Here is a 20152-nt window from a genome sequence, read left to right as displayed (position 1 = left end):
TTTTAATCGCCCTCTAAATCTGCGCTAGACAAAATATCGATCGAAGTAAACGCACCCAGTTTTAACTAGGTAAGATATACTTATATAGCAGGGGTTCCCCAATAATGCTCCCTTCTGACCCATTTTCAGTCCGCCATCTTACCAGGAACCAGTCTTTGACAATTTTGAACTGTATGTCTGACGTATTGAGTGCATTTTGATTTGACTTTAGGGGCGGCTTGGCGGGTTGGCGGGTTGGCGGTGTCAGGAGTTGCAATTTAACGGCAAAATATTGCTTACACGTGTTGAGGGCATTGAGCTCTAGATTTTATGAAGATTACAGGATTTTCTTCCTTTTCTGGTTAGCAGTTTATGTAACAAAAAATATATTATAAGCTTCATAATTCTTGAAACTTTATTAATGGAAACTTAAGTTGTTCTCGTTTCTGCTTAGGGTATTTAAGTACTTTAGAAATAAATATAAAAGTTAAATCTCGGTCGTATTCTATATTTCGTGAAAATTACTAATAGGTTTCTACCTAGGTACTATATCCCCACATAGATATAATATATATAATTGTGGTAGGTACATAGTCGTTTGAACGCGGGGCGTCGTGTCGGACATAGGATTTTCATATTAGCTGTTACAAATAAGTATAAAAATAATATTGACAATGCTGGGTATTGGCGCTGTGTGCGTATCTAACTTTATTAGGTATGATATACACCACCTGATGGTAAGCAATTACCCTTGCTCATGGACACCAGAGGGGATGCAGGTGCAGTGCGCTCTCTTCTTGAAATTACTGCATGTATTTGACATCTATTGGGACAATAATTCAAATAAAGCGATCGTACTGCCCACGATTGCGTTCTTCGTTCGATCGTTTCTCCTAATTGACATAAAAAGGGGCCCACTGATTACCAGTCCGCCGGACGATATATCGGCCTGTCAGTTGTTCGGAACTGTCAACTTTTTGTTCTACAGGACAGGCCGGTACCGTCCGGCGGACTGTTAATCAGTGGGCCCCTTAAAATAGGATAATAAGTATGGAAATGTCGGGTGGGCGCTGTTTGCGTAACTGCGCGCGTATGACATATATCTGTGTGGGCAACGTGCGAAGGCTGCGTCGGGAACAAGGCTTATTGAAATTGTTGAAAACTTTGCCTATATAAATGGACGTGGAAAATAAAATACGCATGGTACATAAATACTGACATACTTTATTGTGGATATTGTGATAAATCTAGTGGCAGCTACACTTTTTTATGTTAAATCCAATGAATTAAATAAATATTTATAGGACATTTTTACACAAATTTACAAAGCCCTAACTGTACGCTCAATTAGGCTTGTGTTGTGGTACTTAGACAACCATATAATTCTATAATATATAAATACTTAAATATATATAAAATGCCCATGACTCAGGAACAAACATCCGTGCTCATCACACAAATGAATGCCCTTACCAGGATTTGAACCCGGGACCATCGGCTTCATTGGGCAGGGTCACTGCCCACTAGGCCAGATAGGTTTCAGGTTAAAATTTATCAAGTAACCTAATAAGTCTAATATTATTATGTGTATTATTGTGTGTATTAGTCTGTGTGTTCCCTCTATAAACCTGTAAAAATTACTTTAAAGCAAGGAACAATAGACGTGTCTATTATCTATCTACAAGCTTTCACATAAAAAGCTTGTATATACTTGTTAAAACAAGGCCTAAGTGGATTATCCACATAATGCCACACCATTATCTAAATGAGATAGGCTGACACGAGAACAATGTATAGAACCTGACAGTGCTAGTGACAATAGTTATTGTACGGTTTTGAACTCTGTTACAATAGCATTTGGGTACATTTCACGTTGAGTGACATAATGATGAAGATGAGTAGATAAATGAGATTACATAGTGTAGGGCACTCAATACCGATGGCCGTGTTGTAGCGAAAAACTAAGAGAAAGAGGGACCTCTAATCTTATGTATATAAATTGCATTTCGTTTGAAAACCGAAAAATGTAGGTACAGCAATGATTTTGATTATCTCTTATGCTGTAATTTAAGAGAATAAGAGCGTGTCAAGGTAATTATGAACACCTCGCCCGCTTAGCAACTTCTGCTGCTGACTGTTACAAAGGTACATTGAAACATTTGAAACCTTCTGCTCATATGCTATATATTACTCGTAGGTATGTATTTTTTTTGTCTGTCACCTTCGTTGAAATTGTAACTCAAATATTCAACATCAAAGAAGTTGTAAAAGTAGGTGATGAAAGCTTACATATTTGTACATAATTGGTCTCGTAACGTCTTGTCGCTTTAAGTATTTTAATGTGACATTTTTTTGAGAGCACTCACGTTCAAAGTAGGTACATATTAGGTATGTAAGTAGACTTCGCGAATGTCACTATCTAAGTACTTACCTACCTATTATTACTCCAGTCTTTTTGCAGAAGGTAAGTTTGCATATTAAGTCGACGACTGGTCTGGCCTAGTGGGTAGTGACCCTGCCTGTTAAGCCGCGGTCCTGGGTTCGAATCCTGGTAAGGGCATTTATTTGTGTGATTAACACAGATATTTGTTCCTGAGTCTTGGGTGTTTTCTATGTATTTATGTATTTGTATATTATATATATCGTTGTCTGAGTACCCACAACACAAGCCATCTTGAGCTTACTGTGGAACTTAGTCAATCTGTGTAAAACAGTCCTATAATATTTATTTATTATTTATTTATTATTTATAAGTAAAAATTTAGATTCGCGTTACTTGAATGATGATTTAACGGACTCCTACACATTACAATGTGAATGTCTATGGAATCGGATTTGATTTCCACCGGCTCACTTGCATTAAGGATGACTCACGTTAGACCGGGCCGTGTCCGGGCTGGAGCTTCCTGAGCTTCGTTTTCTATGGAAAGTATCACGTGATCACCAGTCATCTGTCATAGAAACGTAAGCGCAGGAAGCTTCTGCCCGGACACGGCCCGGTCTAACGTGAGTCATACTTTAGGTAATGTTCCATACATTAGTAGCAACGAGTGCAGTAGTAAATATTTTCACTTTAATGGGTGCAAAGAGGTTAGATCTTCGACATGCAGTAAGTACTATCATTCTACTTATACATATCCACAGGAGTGGAAAGACAACTGAACCTTTCAAATATGTGTGTGGTAGTCAAATATCTTGGTTAAGAAGAAAAATTAGTTTCTGAAAAAATTACTAAATATTCGGAGCGTCCTTATTATACCGGGTATTTCCTGTAATACGAGCAAATAAGTTATTTTTAAAAGTCGCTGAACAAATGTTGGTCAGTTTGAGGAGTACAGCCTAGAGTTTAATTTATTACTCCTGTTATAGGCAACGCCCTGTATACAAACAAAGAGGTTAAAGGTAAAATTGAATCTTATGTACTCTTAATAAGGTAATCTATTCAATGTCAATATGCTTTTACGTGCTGAAGTTAAGCCTATTATGTCAGAGTAGCAGAAAACGCCGAGATAATCGAGTTCCTGAGCTAGTTTCTCAAGAAGAGTTTATTAGCTTTTATTCCGGACATAGGAGGTTAAATTCAATTTTTATGAATCTTTAAGCAGGCTACCATGTTTACCTGTATGACAAAAACATAGGTCTAACTAGGATGACAAAGGATACCTACGCCTTCTTTAGGTAATGACCAAACCCCGTTATAATGTTAAAATTAATTGAAAATATGGGTTGACAAAAATACGCACCCTAACTTCGCCTTTATAATGATTCAGTTCATGTTATATTTATGCATATTGCATTATTTTTTGAGTTGAGTGATTCTTGTTTAGTTGTATAGGTAGTTCGTTAAAGTATTTGTAATACTTAACCCGTGTAAAGCCGGGGTGAGTCGCTAGTACCTAATATAGCCAACCGCCTCAAGCCTCAAGTGATACACCTACCTATACATGTATTGTCACTGACCTTCAAAATCCTGCTCCGTGTAATCATGATGTTTGTGTTTCCTGGCCGCTGGGTCCGTTGGGGCCTCCTCATCGTCAGTCCTCGTTTCCATGTTCCAGGGTCTGCAACAAATGTAACAAATGCTGTATACTAATTCTGGTCTTTCAGAATTTTGAGACTGAGAGTGATCATAAAGGTGTCGTTCATCGAACGACTAAAACGAACGGAAATAACGTCGAAATTTGTAAATTAGTTAGGGTGACTGGATACGAATCTAAACCAAAAATATATCTTAAGTGGAGATGCAAAAATATTCCACACATCCACAATGGGGTGATATCGCAGAAGGGATTGGTAGAATGGGCGAGAGTTTGGGTTTATTTATTTATTTTTCGTGCCAAATGGCTGGCTTCTAAAACACTATACTGTTATTACTGTCGTATCATAGGTACTTAGGTTTAATAATTGGCCACTACATAGTAATTGAGTTTTCCTAATAAATCAGAAAGAAACAATCCAATTGAAACCCTATTATTAAGAGCGGCCAATTACTATGTCGTGGACAATAACTATACCAGTCACCCTACATTATATTATGCTTATACATATATGTAGCGTATATGGGGCATTATCTATGAAAAGGGACCTTATTGTCGATAGCGCTTACGCCGCACAACGTCGCGTGGCATTGTATTATATCAGAGTAACCGCCATCGACAATAAGGTCCCTTTTCATAGATAACGTCACATATTATACAAATCTGGTGTCTCACACATTTCGTTCAATCATATGTCAATATTTTCCATGCAACAGCAGACTTTTCGCGATATATCATAATAGATACCGAGGCTTTATTTAAATAGGAGCCTGACACAGTCCCTAACATACATAGGTATGACTATGTTTCATATGTTTGATAATTACACCATTACGGAAAGGAGTGTTAGGTTTTTATAATTAGGTGCTAAACTGGAAATTGCAAGCCAACTGCACAGCCAGTTACCAAGTTGCAGCTTAATTGCGGAGCAAACGGATGTTTCGCCCCAACGTGACTTTTTTCCACCACAGAAACTTTAGGCATTTTTATTGAAAAGGGTTACTCATTCCCATTCACGGAATCTCATGGCAAACGAAGTTAATTTTAGACTTTAATTTAATCCAGACACCCTTAAGGAGATTAATGTACATTTGAGCACCAATTACCGTTTTATAAGCCGTTTTAACACGTCCACGAAAGCCGTAAGACTCGCACATAATATATCGGAAACGTGACACGACTATCAATGGGTGTCCTTCGTAAAGTTTATTGGAAATATTTAGTAGGGTTGAGTGACCGGTTATATGATATGTCCATATTGTTGTCATCACCTTCACCTGGGGATAAGGTCCAATCTCTTGTCGTACCTAGTTGCAATTTACAATTAAACTATTTTTGTTCTAATTTTTTTATCTGTGCGCAAAGCATTCTTTCGGATTTCACTGGGGGTCATTGATTTTAGCTGTCTAATTACATACTTATGGCGTTATTCATAAAAGCTGCTAACTTAATCGTCGTTTGTCCCTATCTGTCGTTATGCCATAGAGAGGGACAAACGACGATCATCAGCTGATCAACTTAGCAGACGTTTATGTATTCACGCCGTTATAGGTATTGTACTCGTTTATGGACAGGTACTGGGTAGATTTGGGTTTTGTGCAGCGTCGTTTCGACCACTAGGCAGATTTCAATCGATAAGGTTTCAGTCGAGTTAATGTATGATATTCTATATATATAACATGCGATAAATGCAAAAAACTTTGTACTTGCATTGTTTTCCAATTACAAATGTTTTACTTGCAAATGAAGCGCTTTGAAATGTAACGAAATAGCAGTTTGCGATTTCAATTTGCCTTTTCTTCTATTATCTTGCTAAATAATTTGTTGGTAACATTTATCTTAGATATATATAGGTACATAGATACATTTTAACCTCAAGCAATGGATGCAGGGTTTAACCATAAGCCTATAAACGACTGATAATATGCCATACGATTAAATAAAATAATACCTATACCTACAACTTTAAACGAGCAATTTTGTAAATTGTTGTTGTATAATAAGCGACCTGAATAAACCTTATTCTATTCTATTGTATGCAATATTTGTATATTTATTAATTTATATGTATATATATTTCGGGGATCTCGCGGGAACCGCTCTAACGATTTCGGGGGCGAAAAATCGATCTAGCTAGGTTTTATCTCTGGGAAAACGCGCATTTTTGAGTTTTTATATGTTTTCGAAGCAAAGCTCGGTCTCCCAGATATTCATACCTATAAGCTTATTAATTATTTATATTACTACTACTAAGTACTACTATTAGAACTACTTACATATAATTAGCATTGTCACCATGTCCAATCGTGCTAAAATACTTGCATTACTAAACCATATAGGAATTAGGTATAATCTTAAACTTTTAGCGAACAATAATTCAAAGAAGGGGACGGGTAGGTAACTTTAGAAGTAAATTATCCCTGATAACTTTGTTAGGACTTAAGTTTCCACAAAGACTGAAACAGTTAACCCACAAACTCACACTTCCTAAAATAATTTTAATTTATAGTATAAAGATTCCAAAGTTTGATTAAAAAGACTCCTTGTTCTTAAGAGATAACTTGTAGAGAATGCCTTCTGGCATTAAGTTCGCTGTTCGCTGGCATAAAGTTTAAATAAATAAAACTTGGTAACTATTACCTGACATTTACAATTTCCTGTACATTTCTGAATCAGTAAGAAAACGCTGGTAGGCTCACGCTGGTACGCCGGTGCTCGCACTGATGTATGTATTATTATAGGTGTGATCGAGAGAGACTGCGATTCTTTCACGCAGTCGCTAGCGTAAATGTCAAATGCCAACTCATGGTAGCCGTACAAGTGTCATCAACATAGCGTAACGTAGTTACCTACGTATGTAGCGTGTCACAGTCTCACGCTATACCTACCTATATGTATATATAGCGTGATACATATAGGTAGGTATAGCGTGAGACTGTGGTTAATTAGCTTGATATTGCTTTTTTATTATGAAACATTTACAGAGGGAGGGCGCGAAGTTGGGAAGGCAGATATTGCGAACGGTACGTGGGTACCTATATGTATGACTAACACACTAATTTACTGTATATTTGTCTTTTTACCTGAAAGTTAAGAACGTTGGTGGAACAAATATGAAATACCCACAATTTTGATGATGAAAACATCGGATCGATCATGACCAATACAATAAGGTTATTGACTGCAATTTTTACTGCCAAGCTGGGGTAGCAAAAATTATTTTTTGTGTTAAGAATGGCAAAAAACCTTCAAGTAGGCAAGTAGGCAAACTATAGCGTCCTCGGCGAATAAAAATGGTTTAGATACAAGAGAGAAAAAAAAAATGAAAATGTTAGTGTATTTTCTCCTAACAGTTGAGAAAATTTATAACAGACGTGCCTGTTAATTTTCCTTGTAAGTACTTAGCAACAATATTGTACTTTCCCATTATATTTTAAAACGATACTTAACTGCACATTAAAAATGTTAATAGACTTTGTTACAGCTCCCCCGGAGTTAAGCATGTCACTATTTTACAAGATATCTAATGTTGCTTGGAACTGTATGGCAGTTACGACCTTTTCACTCAGAGAATAAATGCTGAAATTAAACGGAAGCTGGACCGCCATAATCCGGGATTTATGGGATTGCGCCACTTTTATTTCAAATTTTATACTTATTTCATTTTATATTTTGCATACCTACTTAATTCCTTGTACCGATTTATTCCAAATTGTATTTATAAATGTAAGAAGACATTTAGATACTTATTTAAGAGAATTATACTAGGCATTGGCAAAAGTTTAATGAAAAACGGTTGTATGGAATCAGAAAAAAAATTATTCGGTAGGCATTAACCTTTTGGACGCCAATGACCGATATATCCGCACCGTAGGTTCAACGCCAAAGACCGATTAATCGGTCACATATCACAAAGCAACATAGACCTATGTGCATATGCATAAAGTTCAATTTCAGTTTTGACACTTCGGTGACGTGGCGTCAGCGTGGCAGCTTTTGTGTTTGACACGGCGTCGAAAAGGTTAAGGAAATTTTGAGCAATATATTTTATAATGCCAAATACGATAATTGCTGGCTGTTGTTCTGGATGCTAGGCCCCAATTTCGTTAACAATATAATTATAAATATTTTGTCTGGAACTTCCGAAGAGACGACAAATAATTAAGTTTAAAATTTTCCAATCACTAATACCGGTTATCAAAGTCGTCTTTAAGCCGTTTAACTTAAAATTAATTACAAGGCAGGACAAAGGCAAATAGATTTCAACGACTCAGCCCTAAACATACAATTTATCTTACGACGAATCTTTACGTGCAAGACAATGTCACGAGCGTGGCTATTCGCATCCCTTCCTTACAACCACAATGCAGTAACCGTCTACTGTCTCAATATGTACTTAAGTCGCTTTAACATTGGTGAGTAGTGGTATTATCCGTTGATTGCATCGTAAAGCCAGAGATAAAACTAATCAAGTAATCAGGTGTTTCCGCGAAGAGAGGAATGAGGCCCACGCCGTGATACAAGGACATTGGGTTTTGCTCTGAAGGTTTGTTTGACATGATGCCAACGACCGCTTTCTACCACCGCTCCCGTCGGCAAGGTGTTCATCTTCACACCCTAAAACTGAATGGTCGCGCATTGTGCGGTTTAAAATGAGTTTCCTCCCGCGGGTGTGGAATGAGCTATGCCGAGGTTTTTCTCAATGCTACAGGGGGTTCTTTTAAAAAGTGCAGGAGCAAAGTTGCAGGCGGGCCGTATGCTTGTTTGCCACAGAAAAATTGGGACTTACAATTATGGTTATAGACCCACAATGCACCTTATTGTAGGTATAACATTGGCGATTAGTGATATTATCCGTTGATTGCCAGATATAAAACTAATCAGGTGTATCCGTGCGTGCGGAAGAGAGGAATGAGGCCCACGCGATGATACAAGGACGTTGAGACTTGCAATTATGATGATATGATAGACCCACAATTGCAAACTTTAAATAAAATAAGTACACCTATAATATATTGTATTAAAACAATTGCTAACAGTAGTACCGACAGAAACAGAAGCAAGGGAGATAGATGTAACCTCAATGACTATTGAGGTTACATCTATCTCCCTTGCTTCTGTTTCTGTAACTAAAAAACTGTAACAATGTAACTAAACTCGCATGCGAATCGTGCGCAGTCTAAATGAACCCTTATCCCTATCCCTAGAAACAGGGACACTTCAAAATTATAACACGATGAAAGTATGCACTTTCCGAATGTATGATTCAGTGTTAGGATGAAACATAACAGTTTTAAGTTTTAAGGGGCCCACTGATTATCAGTCCGCCGGACGATATCAGCCTGTCAGTTAAGCGCAAAAGGTGACAGTTCCGAACAACTGACAGGCCGATATCGTCCGGCGGACATCAGTCGGCGTCGGCGGATGATCACATCAGTGGGGCCCTTTAACCTCTCGCATATAGGTATTGGTGGTAAACAATCTGAGGTCAAAATGCGGCTCGCGGAATTAATACAAAAGTCAGGCAGCCCTAGTAGCACGGTTGCATTTTAATCATTTATCACCATGCCTGTCACGTTCTAACAAGTCCGTAAGTGCGAAAGTGACGGGCTTAGTGATAGTCGATAAAAATGGAACCGTGCTGAGCCCGCTGGATCCTTATTATTTATCATGTACCTATGACACAGACGAGAGGTAAATTATAGATGGTCAACCAAATCTTGTCAGTAGAAAAAGGCGCGAAATTCAAATTTTCTATGAGACGATATCCCTTCGCGCCTACATATTTCAAATTTGCCGCCATTTTCTACTGACAAGATCTGGTTGACCAAGTATATTACAAATTTATTTGGCGGGTCACAATATAAATTAGAGATTCATAAAAAAAATATTCAAATTCAGAACCATTCATTTTAATTGAAAAACATAACCGGCCAGTCCCAAATCCCAGATGCCACATTGAAACAAATTGTAAACAGGGATGTTTCGGAACGTTTTCACGGTCAAGTTCCATTTACGAATACGTTTGGGACTGTGGGCCCGATTCGGATTTTGAACTAGACATCTATTAGATGTCTATTAGATATCCCAAGATACGACAACGATATGTTTAAGATCTTGCCTGTCAAATTTGACATTTGTGCGATTCTGGAATCTGGAGATACTCTTGAACGATTTCCACAAGATATTATTACGACATCATATGAAATGTTTTAATATGTGTGTAGATAATAGTAGTTTATGCAACAGTGATATAATAAGGGTTCTTAAAATTCAAGGGTCGAAGTTACAAAACGAGACGTAGTCGAGTTTTGTAAAAAAAGACCCGAGAATTTTAAGAACCAATTATGAGCTGTTGCATACATTACTTTTTCTATGACAGCTGCAGCAAAAAAAAAGAGTTATTATTTAAAAAAAAGAGTTATTATTTAAAAAAAATTGAGTTATTATTTAAAAAAAAAAAGAGTTATTATTGTAAATGAAAACATACCTCTTTCAATCAAGATGATCGGAACTTGTATCTTTAAAAAAAATAAAGCAGTTGTATTATACTCATAAGATGACTGCTAGCAGTCATCTTATGAGCCTATAGACAAATCATTCAAATGACATTGCTTTAGATATCACTGTCAGTCATTTAATTGACACATTTAAGTGCTGGAGTAGAAAAAGTAATATATGCAACTGTACATTATTAAGCAATTTAAGCATAATAATTTACAGTTATGTAAAGTTTATGTAACTGTACATTCCTTATTTTTTGATAAACTACTAATATCTACTTAAATCAAATGTCTTGTTTTAACAAGTACATTTATTCCATAAATAGGCAATTAAGAACAATGATTCCGAATATTTATATTTCAATAGTGTTCATGAAGTTATCGACACACAGTCTTTTCCGACAGTCGATCAAATATCGATATCACGGTGTCCCGGCTCAGTTCCCGTAATTATCGTTGTGTGCGTGCGTGATGACACGACTCGCTGGTCGTTCGCATGTACACAGACATTGAAATGATGCGCGTGTATTGTGCAATAGGAGCGTCCATCTACAAGTGTGCGTACTTTAGGTGTGTGCGTGCGATGTCTTTATAATTACTGGTGCTTTGTGCGTGTTCGAGAACTTGCGACAGGCGTATTCAATACAAATCGCCGTGCATGCCCGATCTCCTTCCTTCCTATATCTGTGGGCGGCGCAGATCTGAGCGCTTACCGCGAACCACGTTCGACGGGTTGCCTCTCTGTCGCACTTGTAAATTCGTACGTAAGTGTGACAGGGAGGTAACACGTCGAACGTGGTTCGCGGTAGGCCCTCTGACACGTGAACCAACCAGCCGGATGTTATGGATTTGTTTGCAGAGTTCGTTTGACTTCCGGAAGAGGAGCCTTTTCATATAACTTCGTGTTATGCTGGTAAAATATGGACTTTTCATGTCATTATCATATATGACGTCATGAGCGCTAAATATAAATATTTAGGTTACATTTACGATTACAGTTGGTACCTCGAACCATATTAAACATAAGTATTTTATGTAGGAGTAATTCTTGATTTCGCTCTGAGAAAGCAATATTCGTATTTTTTTTGCAGTAAGGAGTAATTCGTGTATTTCCTCTTGAAAAGCGTGAAATTGAACTGCCTGTAAAGACAGTAGATAGTAGGCAATCTTACATAAACATAACTGTCAAGTGATATCGACTCTATTCTTGTTAATCCTATTTAAAGATGTTTCATTAAACTTATTGTCAACTCTAGCAAACTCTTGATATCCGTTGTCCTTATCAGTAAATTAGAGATAGTACGTGTTTGTTTTGCTAAGTTTTATTAATAAGTGGGAAAATTTGCACTGCTATTGCCAAATTCAAGCGGACGCTCTAATGGCACCTCTATACATTGGGCCAGCGTCGGCCACTCCAAGGGACGCAGCCATGCGGTAGAATGAGATAGCAATATCACTTGCTCCCCTAACGCATAAATGCGTCCCTTGGAGTGGCCGGCGCTGACCCATCGTGTAGAGGAGCTATAAAAGTACTGACATATTTGTTGGACCAACTCCGAAATTACGAATTAATTCAAAGTGTGTTTTAAATTGTAAAGTGTCCGAATAAATGAGTTTGTAAACTTGATTTACCGTCGCAGAATGCATCGCGTTCCGTTGATTTATTTGTTTACCGAACGCAGCTCGTTCAGTTTGCCGAACTTTGTAGTAAATAGAATGGAAATAATTCACGTGGAAAACAGACATTGTCATTCTAGGCACAAGTCAAATAATGAAGCGGTGTTTGAACTTTAATAGTACATTATTGTCGAGGTTCGGAAGTAGCTACTTGCAGGCTGAGGATTCGTTTTAAACGGACGACCTTGGGAGTCCGTTTAATTGAATCCGAAGCCAGCAAGTAGCCTTCCAGCCGAGTCATATATAGTGCTTTTCTCAAAAATGGTGCAAGAAATAGAAATATTTTACAGAACTTACAGAAGCAACGTTCTAATTTTCCATTAATTTTCACAGAAAAAAATACAACCATTAAAAAAATTAGCTTGCCGCCTTTAAAAAAAAAAAAAGAAGTGTATTTTTCTGCTGAAAATACGCCAACCTATTTGAGACACCTAAATAGTCGCGGTACCAACATTAAGCCTGTAACAGACTATCGCACCGCACCGCGACTTTGGAGCGTCGCACCCATAAGTGAGAGCGAGAAAGAGATATCTGTTTCTCGCTCTCACTTATGGGTGCGACGCTCCAAGGTCGCGGTGCGGTGCGATAGTCTGTTATAGGCTTTATAATAATAAGTGCTGATCATCTGTTTGGCTGTTTAAGGGACCTATGCCTTCATTTGATATGGCCATTTGAAGTTTTAAAAAGTTTGGAACTCGTTAAATAATGGAATTTGTATGCGACATTGCAGTCCCGAAATCGAGACCGCAATGTTTTTAACTTTTTAATTTTTTGAATGACCATAAACTACGCACTTCGCGACCTATTTTTTAACCGGCAACGTCGACTTTGCCGTCCATTTTTGAGAAAAAATATGTTATTGAATAGGACATGGATGAAATGAACGATGTGTTGCGTGTCGTAAAAATCGCAACTGCAACTTCATCTGAAATTGCGGTAAAAGATTTTTTGCCTGTCGCGCGGGTTTTTCTAGATGTAAAAATGCAATATAAAAACTACAATTTTGCGTTAATCTTAACATTTCACTAGAACTAAACGTTATAAAAGTACCTACACCATATCCAGATACCTACTTACATTAAAATCTTTTGAGCTTTCGGGCCTTTGATTCAAGCTTTTCTCAAATAGGAAATAGAGATTAGATTACCTATAGGTACAAAAATGCAGTTGGAAGTAGAATAGAAAGCCACCCGATGCTGATTTGGATGGATTTCACACACCGCACCTCTTGCTATTCTTGACCCAGTAAACCGTGCACTCTGTTCCCGCATTCCTGAAATCGATATCTCTCCATGTGGCCGCTTGGGCCGTGCCGACACTCACAGAATGTCACACTTTTGATGGAACACAGACACAATGCGGACCCCGTTCAAAAATATTTTAGTAGCTTTTTATTCGGCGAATGGAGGGTAATGATTTGAGAGTGAACGTGTTAGTTTGTGTATCACACACCCGGCTTGACGGTTTTTTTTTAATTTCACTTTACAGTATTCGGTTGAGTCACAAGACTCACAAGAGGCTCATTATCTAAAAGTACCTACAAAACGTGCGCGTTAGCATAGTGCTACACACAAAGCTAAAAAGTTTAACTAGTAAGGATAATTTTGATTCGTCTAAATTACACAGTGATATAAATACATTTTAGGTAATTGATTTCAATGGATTTTTAATTCTTTTTAATATACTTAACTTTTAAAACATTACCCTCCGTACCTATTGTTTCAATTTTGGAAAGGTAAAACGGTCAATAATGAAACTTTGAAATTAATAGACGGAACGCCAGCCAACATTTCCTCTTATAGTAGTTTATGCAACAGTGATATAATAAGGGTTCTTCAAGGGTCGAAGTTACAAAACGAGACGTAGTCGAGTTTTGTAAAAAAAGACCCGAGAATTTTAAGAACCAATTATGAGCTGTTGCATACATTACTTTTTCTATGACAGCTGCAAAAAAAAAAAAAAAAAAAAAAAAAAAAAAAAAAAAAAAAAAAAAAAAAAAAAAAAAAAAAAAAAAAAAAAAAAAAAAAAAAAAAAAAAAAGAGTTATTATTAAAAAGAAAGAGTTATTATTTAAAAAAAAGAGTTATTATTTAAAAACAATTGAGTTATTATTTAAAAAAAATTGAGTTATTATTTAAAAAAAAAAAGAGTTATTATTGTAAATGAAAACATACCTCTTTCAATCAAGATGATCGGAACTTGTATCTTTAAAAAAAAAAAAGCAGTTGTATTATACTCATAAGATGACTGCTAGCAGTCATCTTATGAGCCTATAGACAAAGCATTCAAATGACATTGCTTTAGATATCACTGTCAGTCATTTAATTGACACATTTAAGTGCTGGAGTAGAAAAAACTACAAAAACGACTTGTAACAAAAAATGACGTTGAGTGAACTACATAACGACTCACAAACCTGCTAACCCCATAATCGGATTAAAATGAGCCTCGAGGTTCAAAAACAACACACGCTGAGCTAGGATTCTTTTTAATACTTTTATTGTGGAAAGCCAAAGCTTTTATATAAACCTGTGAAGATTTTAATCTCTAATTGTCGATATGGTCAGCCATTTTTTTTTTCTTTTTACTTTTTCCGAAGGTGTTACGCTTTTTCCGGCTAAAATAAAAATAAATTCAAGTAGCAGTGATAAGATAACGGGAGTTTACGGGAGATACATTTCACGGTGATTGTGTAGCGTCGGAGGGCGAGGGACTACATACGAGGGGTATTCAAAATATTCTCGGTATGAGAATGAAAACAAACAAGTACGAAAAGTTTGATATTTTTATTTTTCAATATACTCCCCCCCTATGTTCATACACTTAAAAGATCGATCAATTATTTTTTTTAATCCCTCGTAAAAATATTTTTTATCTTTCGTGTAAAAATGCTCCTCCACTGCCGCCTTCAATGCTTCATCGTCAGAAAATTTATTTCCACGCAGATCCTTTTTAAGATTGGGGAGCAAAAAGAAGTCGCTGGGGGCTAAGTCCGGACTATACGGTGGGTGAGTAACAGTTTTAAACCCACGTTCAACAATAGCTGCCTTGGCAATATGAGCAGTATGGACGGGGGCGTTGTCATGCAGAAGCAGAATACCTTTGGTTAACTTTCCTCGCCTCTTTTCTTTAATTACATCCTTTAATTGACGTAGAATGTTAGCGTAGTACTGTCCTGTGATATTTACACCTTTTTCTTTATAATCGATTAGTAATACTCCTTCACAATCCCAAAATATCGTGGCCATGACCTTGCCAGCTGAAGGGATGACCTTCAACTTCTTGGGATGAGCTGAACCCTTAATGTGCCACTGCATGGACTCTTGTTTACTCTCTGGGTCATAATGATGAACCCAGGTTTCATCTCCAGTAACTATTCTTTGCAGCACCTCATCAGGATTTTCACCGCACAGGTCAATAAAATCGGAACAACAAGCTACACGCATGTCTTTTTGAAGCCGAGTCAGCATTCGCGGAACCCATCTTGCACTTACTTTTGACATATTAAGATGGTCATGTATAATATCATGTACGGTACCAATAGAGAGATTGGTTACTTGTGCTATAGATTTTACCTTCACTCGACCATCTTCCAATATAAGTTTTTCCACTTTATCAATATTTTCTTGTGAAGTAGCTACTACAGGCCGGCCAGGTCTAGGGTCATCTTCAATACTCTCCCTTCCGCGTTTAAACTCGCTTGACCACTTTTGAATGGTAGATAAAGAAGGAGCAGACTCACGGTAAACACAATCCATTTCCTCTTTTATGGTTTTTTGATTTTTACCCTGTTTTGTCAAGAATTTTATCACGCATCGATGTTCTAATTTAGTTAACATTGTCAATTCGCACAGGATGTTCATGTTTGTTCAGCAATTGCAGAAAAACAAAAGACTATCTCGGTTCGAATTATACTTTTTTTTAATGTCAATGAATAAACCTTAGCGGTCAGTAACGAAAGAAATTTTAGAAGAGGTCGTAAGATATCAATACCGAGAATATTTTGAACGCCCCTCGTATATAGTGACAGACTCCATAACCTAAGATATCTAGTCAATAGGTAGTTAATTGTTTTACAATGGCGTTGTTTAACCCCTCGTGCTAATATTGATATCCGAGCTAGCCAGAGGCTCCAAATTCAACCACGAGCGAGTGGTTCAAAAAGTGAACATTTTCAAGGCACGAGAGTTAAACAAACTTTGCTTCCTAGTGAAACTAAATTTTTCGCGAGACTAACGCGAGAAAAACACTAGCGTGAGAAAATTAACCGGTTGCACTCCGGGAGTGCCGGCAGAAGTGAAAACTCAATGACTAGTGCAAAATGTCTGCAGCACTATATAATTGAGGTTAACGCCATCTAGCGTTATTTCGTCGCATTACTTGAAACCCCTAAGCACATCACTGTTAGTACTCGAGTTATATTATTACCAGTTAGAGGAAAACTCACTAGAGACTGGCATTTAAATCAATAAAGAAAAACTCAATGACATTGTAACAGTTTTTCGATCAGGTCACGTGTCCGTCTTACGGTCACGTGACCTGTCGCGAGTTTAACATTTTTTCCCCACCTCAAAAAGTGCACAGCGCCGCTAAAGAAGTTTTCACTTCAAAAACATTAAGAATTCAATCCAAATGAATGTTACTAAACTACGTTAGTAGACAAATTGTATTACGTTTGTCATTCAAAATCATTACCATCCACCCTAACAGCCAACATGAGTAAACAACTAATAATTTGGTTAAATTGTTGAACCTATTAATACAATCATAGAAATCAAGAGTACCTAAATGTTGTCCAGTTTCAATTAAAACTAAAATTGAAAACTACGTATTGAATTCTCCTTTGACAGATTTAGTTATAGGCTGTTAGTTACTTTCAATTAATTAACTTGGAAAGCTAAATCAGTTTAGAAACTAACAGGGAAAGTTAGCCAACTGGACAAGTCCCCAGGTTTCGTTAGTTAATTGGCATAAACATGTACCTAATATGGAACCTACGCTAGGAAATTATTTGGCATTTTTATTATTTAACCTTATAAATCGTACTTCTACTTTCGGTGAAAATATTAGAGTATAGAATATAAATAATTTATTCGTAAGCACAAGAGAATATTATATAAAACAGAAACGCATAGGAAGGAGAAAGAACCACAAAATGGTCGCAAATAATAACACTGAGCGTGGTCCTACTTTAGCTGTAGACTAGAGTTGCAATTCAAAGTCCCATAAAAATACGTTTTTAATCTACTTAATACCAAGACATCAAATATTAATTTAAAAACTTTTTAACCTTGTCCGAACTAAACGCGATATTGGAATGGTTGTCTCAGACGTTAATATTGCTCGCCGTCAACCTATTTATATTGCTTTTATATTGCCTCGCTTATGTCTGGATAATGAATCTGAAAGGGAATGAACAAACAACTTTTTTTTAAAACAGTATGTAAAGAGAGGAGCCTATTTCTGCCAACAAACTGTTATACAGTTTGGCGGAGGTTGTAACTATTATGTAAAAATATGCTGTTCCGTGAATAAATGGTTTATTTATTTATTTTTTTATTTTATCCGTTGACAAGCGACAGAGGAGAATGAAGATTTATTGTGACTCTCACGTATTATCAACATCAAATTTATAACTGTTACATAATTATGTAGGTATTTGCCTATATACTTACTGTAAAAATGCTATTTTTGGGCTATGTTAATACTGTTATTCAAGTACCTATATTAAAATACAGTTTTTACAATAATACGCACGTGAAAGCTTTTTACCATAATAATACTTACGAATACAAACTGAACACAATAAGGCCTCATTAGACGGTGCGAGAACTCGCATGCAAGTTTCATTACATTACATTGATCGGTCTGCTGAATTGATGTAACCTCAATGATCCGCAATGTAATTAAAATCGTATACGAGTTCGCGCGCCGTCTAAATGAGCCTTAAGTTAGCATTCTAAACACGTAGCTACCCCGCAAAAAATGTATCTATATGAACAAATACTGTATCTGTATAATTGGCAACATTTGGCACGTGTTCAACGTTGGTGCCATAATTTATAGAAGTAACCAGTAACGCAACAATTTGTTTTTGTTCGGTACGGTGAAGAATAAGACAAGTTTTCTCAAAGGCAAAATTGAATGTACTACGCTCGAAAATACAAATAGCGGACGTAGCTGAAACAGTCGCCAAGCTGAAGTGGGACTGGGCGGGACACGTTTGCTGTATCCCGGATGATTTGTGGGCTAAAATAACATTGGGTCCCACATCAAACCCGGGGTCGCGGCAAACCTCGACGGCGTTGGCGAGGACGATGATCTGGACGCGTTTGACAGGAACTGGTGGGAGACTGTTCAAGACAGGGATACGTGGAAAGGGCGGAGGGAGGCCATTGCCCAGCAGTGAGACACTCTAGGCACATATAACTATAACTAAAATTGAATATGCCATGTTTTCGGTTACGAATAACGCGCTACCGGCATAGAATATACTGTAACAATATTATCAGCCGTCAGAGTTGCCCTGAAAATGTCACTTAGATATTTCTTATGTTTTTGTTTATTTGGTTTACTATACTTACCTACAGCCATATTCGAACTTTAAGATACGTCAAATATTAGATATCGATTAGACATAACCAACATATGTCAGTGTCAACGTTTCTTCAAACAAAAACGTCACTTATGACACTTGTTTGACACTGACATATCTTGGTGATGTCTAATAGATATCTAGTTCAAAACCCGAATCGGGCCCCTATTATGTAAAGAGTAGTTCAGTAGGTACTCCTTTTATTTATTTCTTCCCTCTGATTTTTTTCGGTAAATATTCAGGACTTAGATTCTTTCCGGAAATCTATTTTTAGTTCGTAATGACTATTACTACCATTAGGTACGTTCATTTCGTTAGAATTATCTCGATTTAGGGATTGTGTGGGCGGATGGCGGCTTGGTATTTTATAATGTAATTACTTATACATATTCTTTTTCTCTCTTTATAATAGATAAATGAAATTTCCTAACAATGAAATCCGTCTAAATCAACTTTTCGGCTTGGTAATGCGACGTACGAAGAAAATTGGCTTAAAACTTTTTTTTTCACAGATGAAGCCTCAGCTGTTCATTTTGAGCATTATATTGAAAGTTATTATTATATTAAGTTAAAATCTTTAGAACATTTTCCGAAAAATCATTTCTACAACAGATAAGTAAAGAAAATTACTTAAGTACCTTAGGAAGTACCTAAAACGTAAGTATTCATTCAAAAAATATAATAATAAGGTAAACGTACTTGTCGAGGACGAAATAGGTTTTATATGATTATACCTTTTTGTCTATTAATATTTGTCACGTTTTTTATAAAATACTTTTGTTTTTTAGTTGTCAGTAAAATGCTCTGTGTGAATGCCGGCTTTTTCGTTGCTCCCGTATTTTAGCTATCGAATTGTGTAAATTGTCCTGGATTCCGGACATTTTGCTCCAAACAACTTAAAGCGGTTCCGTAAAGCTGTCTCTCATTGGTGGAAAGGCCCGACTGAGTCCTTTGAAACCTACGTCTATACCACGACTTGAACTCCAAGCTAGCCTGATAGCCTCCCGCTTCGCCAATACGGTATGCATCGGTCACGATATAAAACCCGATGCGATCTACTTTTGGTCTGATTCGACCACAGTACTCAGTTGGATCCGTAGTGATGCACGGACATTCAAACCATTTGTCGCGAACCGTGTAGGCGAAATCACCGAAATCACCAAAGTTACCAACTGGAAATACGTCCCAAGTGGTTTGAATGTAGCGGATGACGCGACTAGATTAAAAGATCGTGACGTCGATTTATCACGGTGGTTCTCTGGACCGGATTTCTTGTTACTGCCGCTCAGCGAATGGCCCAAAGAACCATCGACACCTGAAACTACATCCGTCTTGGAGGAGTTAAAATCCTCTAAAACGCAT

At 37.0% G+C, this 20152-nt stretch overlaps 1 protein-coding gene across 6 annotated transcripts in view; it reads right to left on the bottom strand.

The window, feature by feature from the left end:
* The window catches only part of LOC134648133 (sodium bicarbonate cotransporter 3), a 74851-nt gene that overhangs the window by 24761 nt on the left and 29938 nt on the right, over positions 1 to 20152 (bottom strand). For all 6 annotated transcript variants that reach the window (XM_063502605.1, XM_063502606.1, XM_063502607.1 and 3 more), the window contains one exon: positions 3940 to 4040. In XM_063502605.1, coding sequence (XP_063358675.1) covers positions 3940 to 4030 — 91 coding nt within the window. In that variant the 5' untranslated portion in view covers positions 4031 to 4040. Of the gene's footprint in view, positions 1 to 3939; positions 4041 to 20152 lie in introns of those variants that run through there.

The sequence above is a fragment of the Cydia amplana genome, chromosome 5, assembly GCF_948474715.1.
Source record: "Cydia amplana chromosome 5, ilCydAmpl1.1, whole genome shotgun sequence".
Lineage (NCBI taxonomy): Eukaryota > Metazoa > Arthropoda > Insecta > Lepidoptera > Tortricidae > Cydia > Cydia amplana.
Note: the sequence above shows the minus strand (reverse complement) of the source record. Positions and strands in the feature narration are given on the sequence as shown.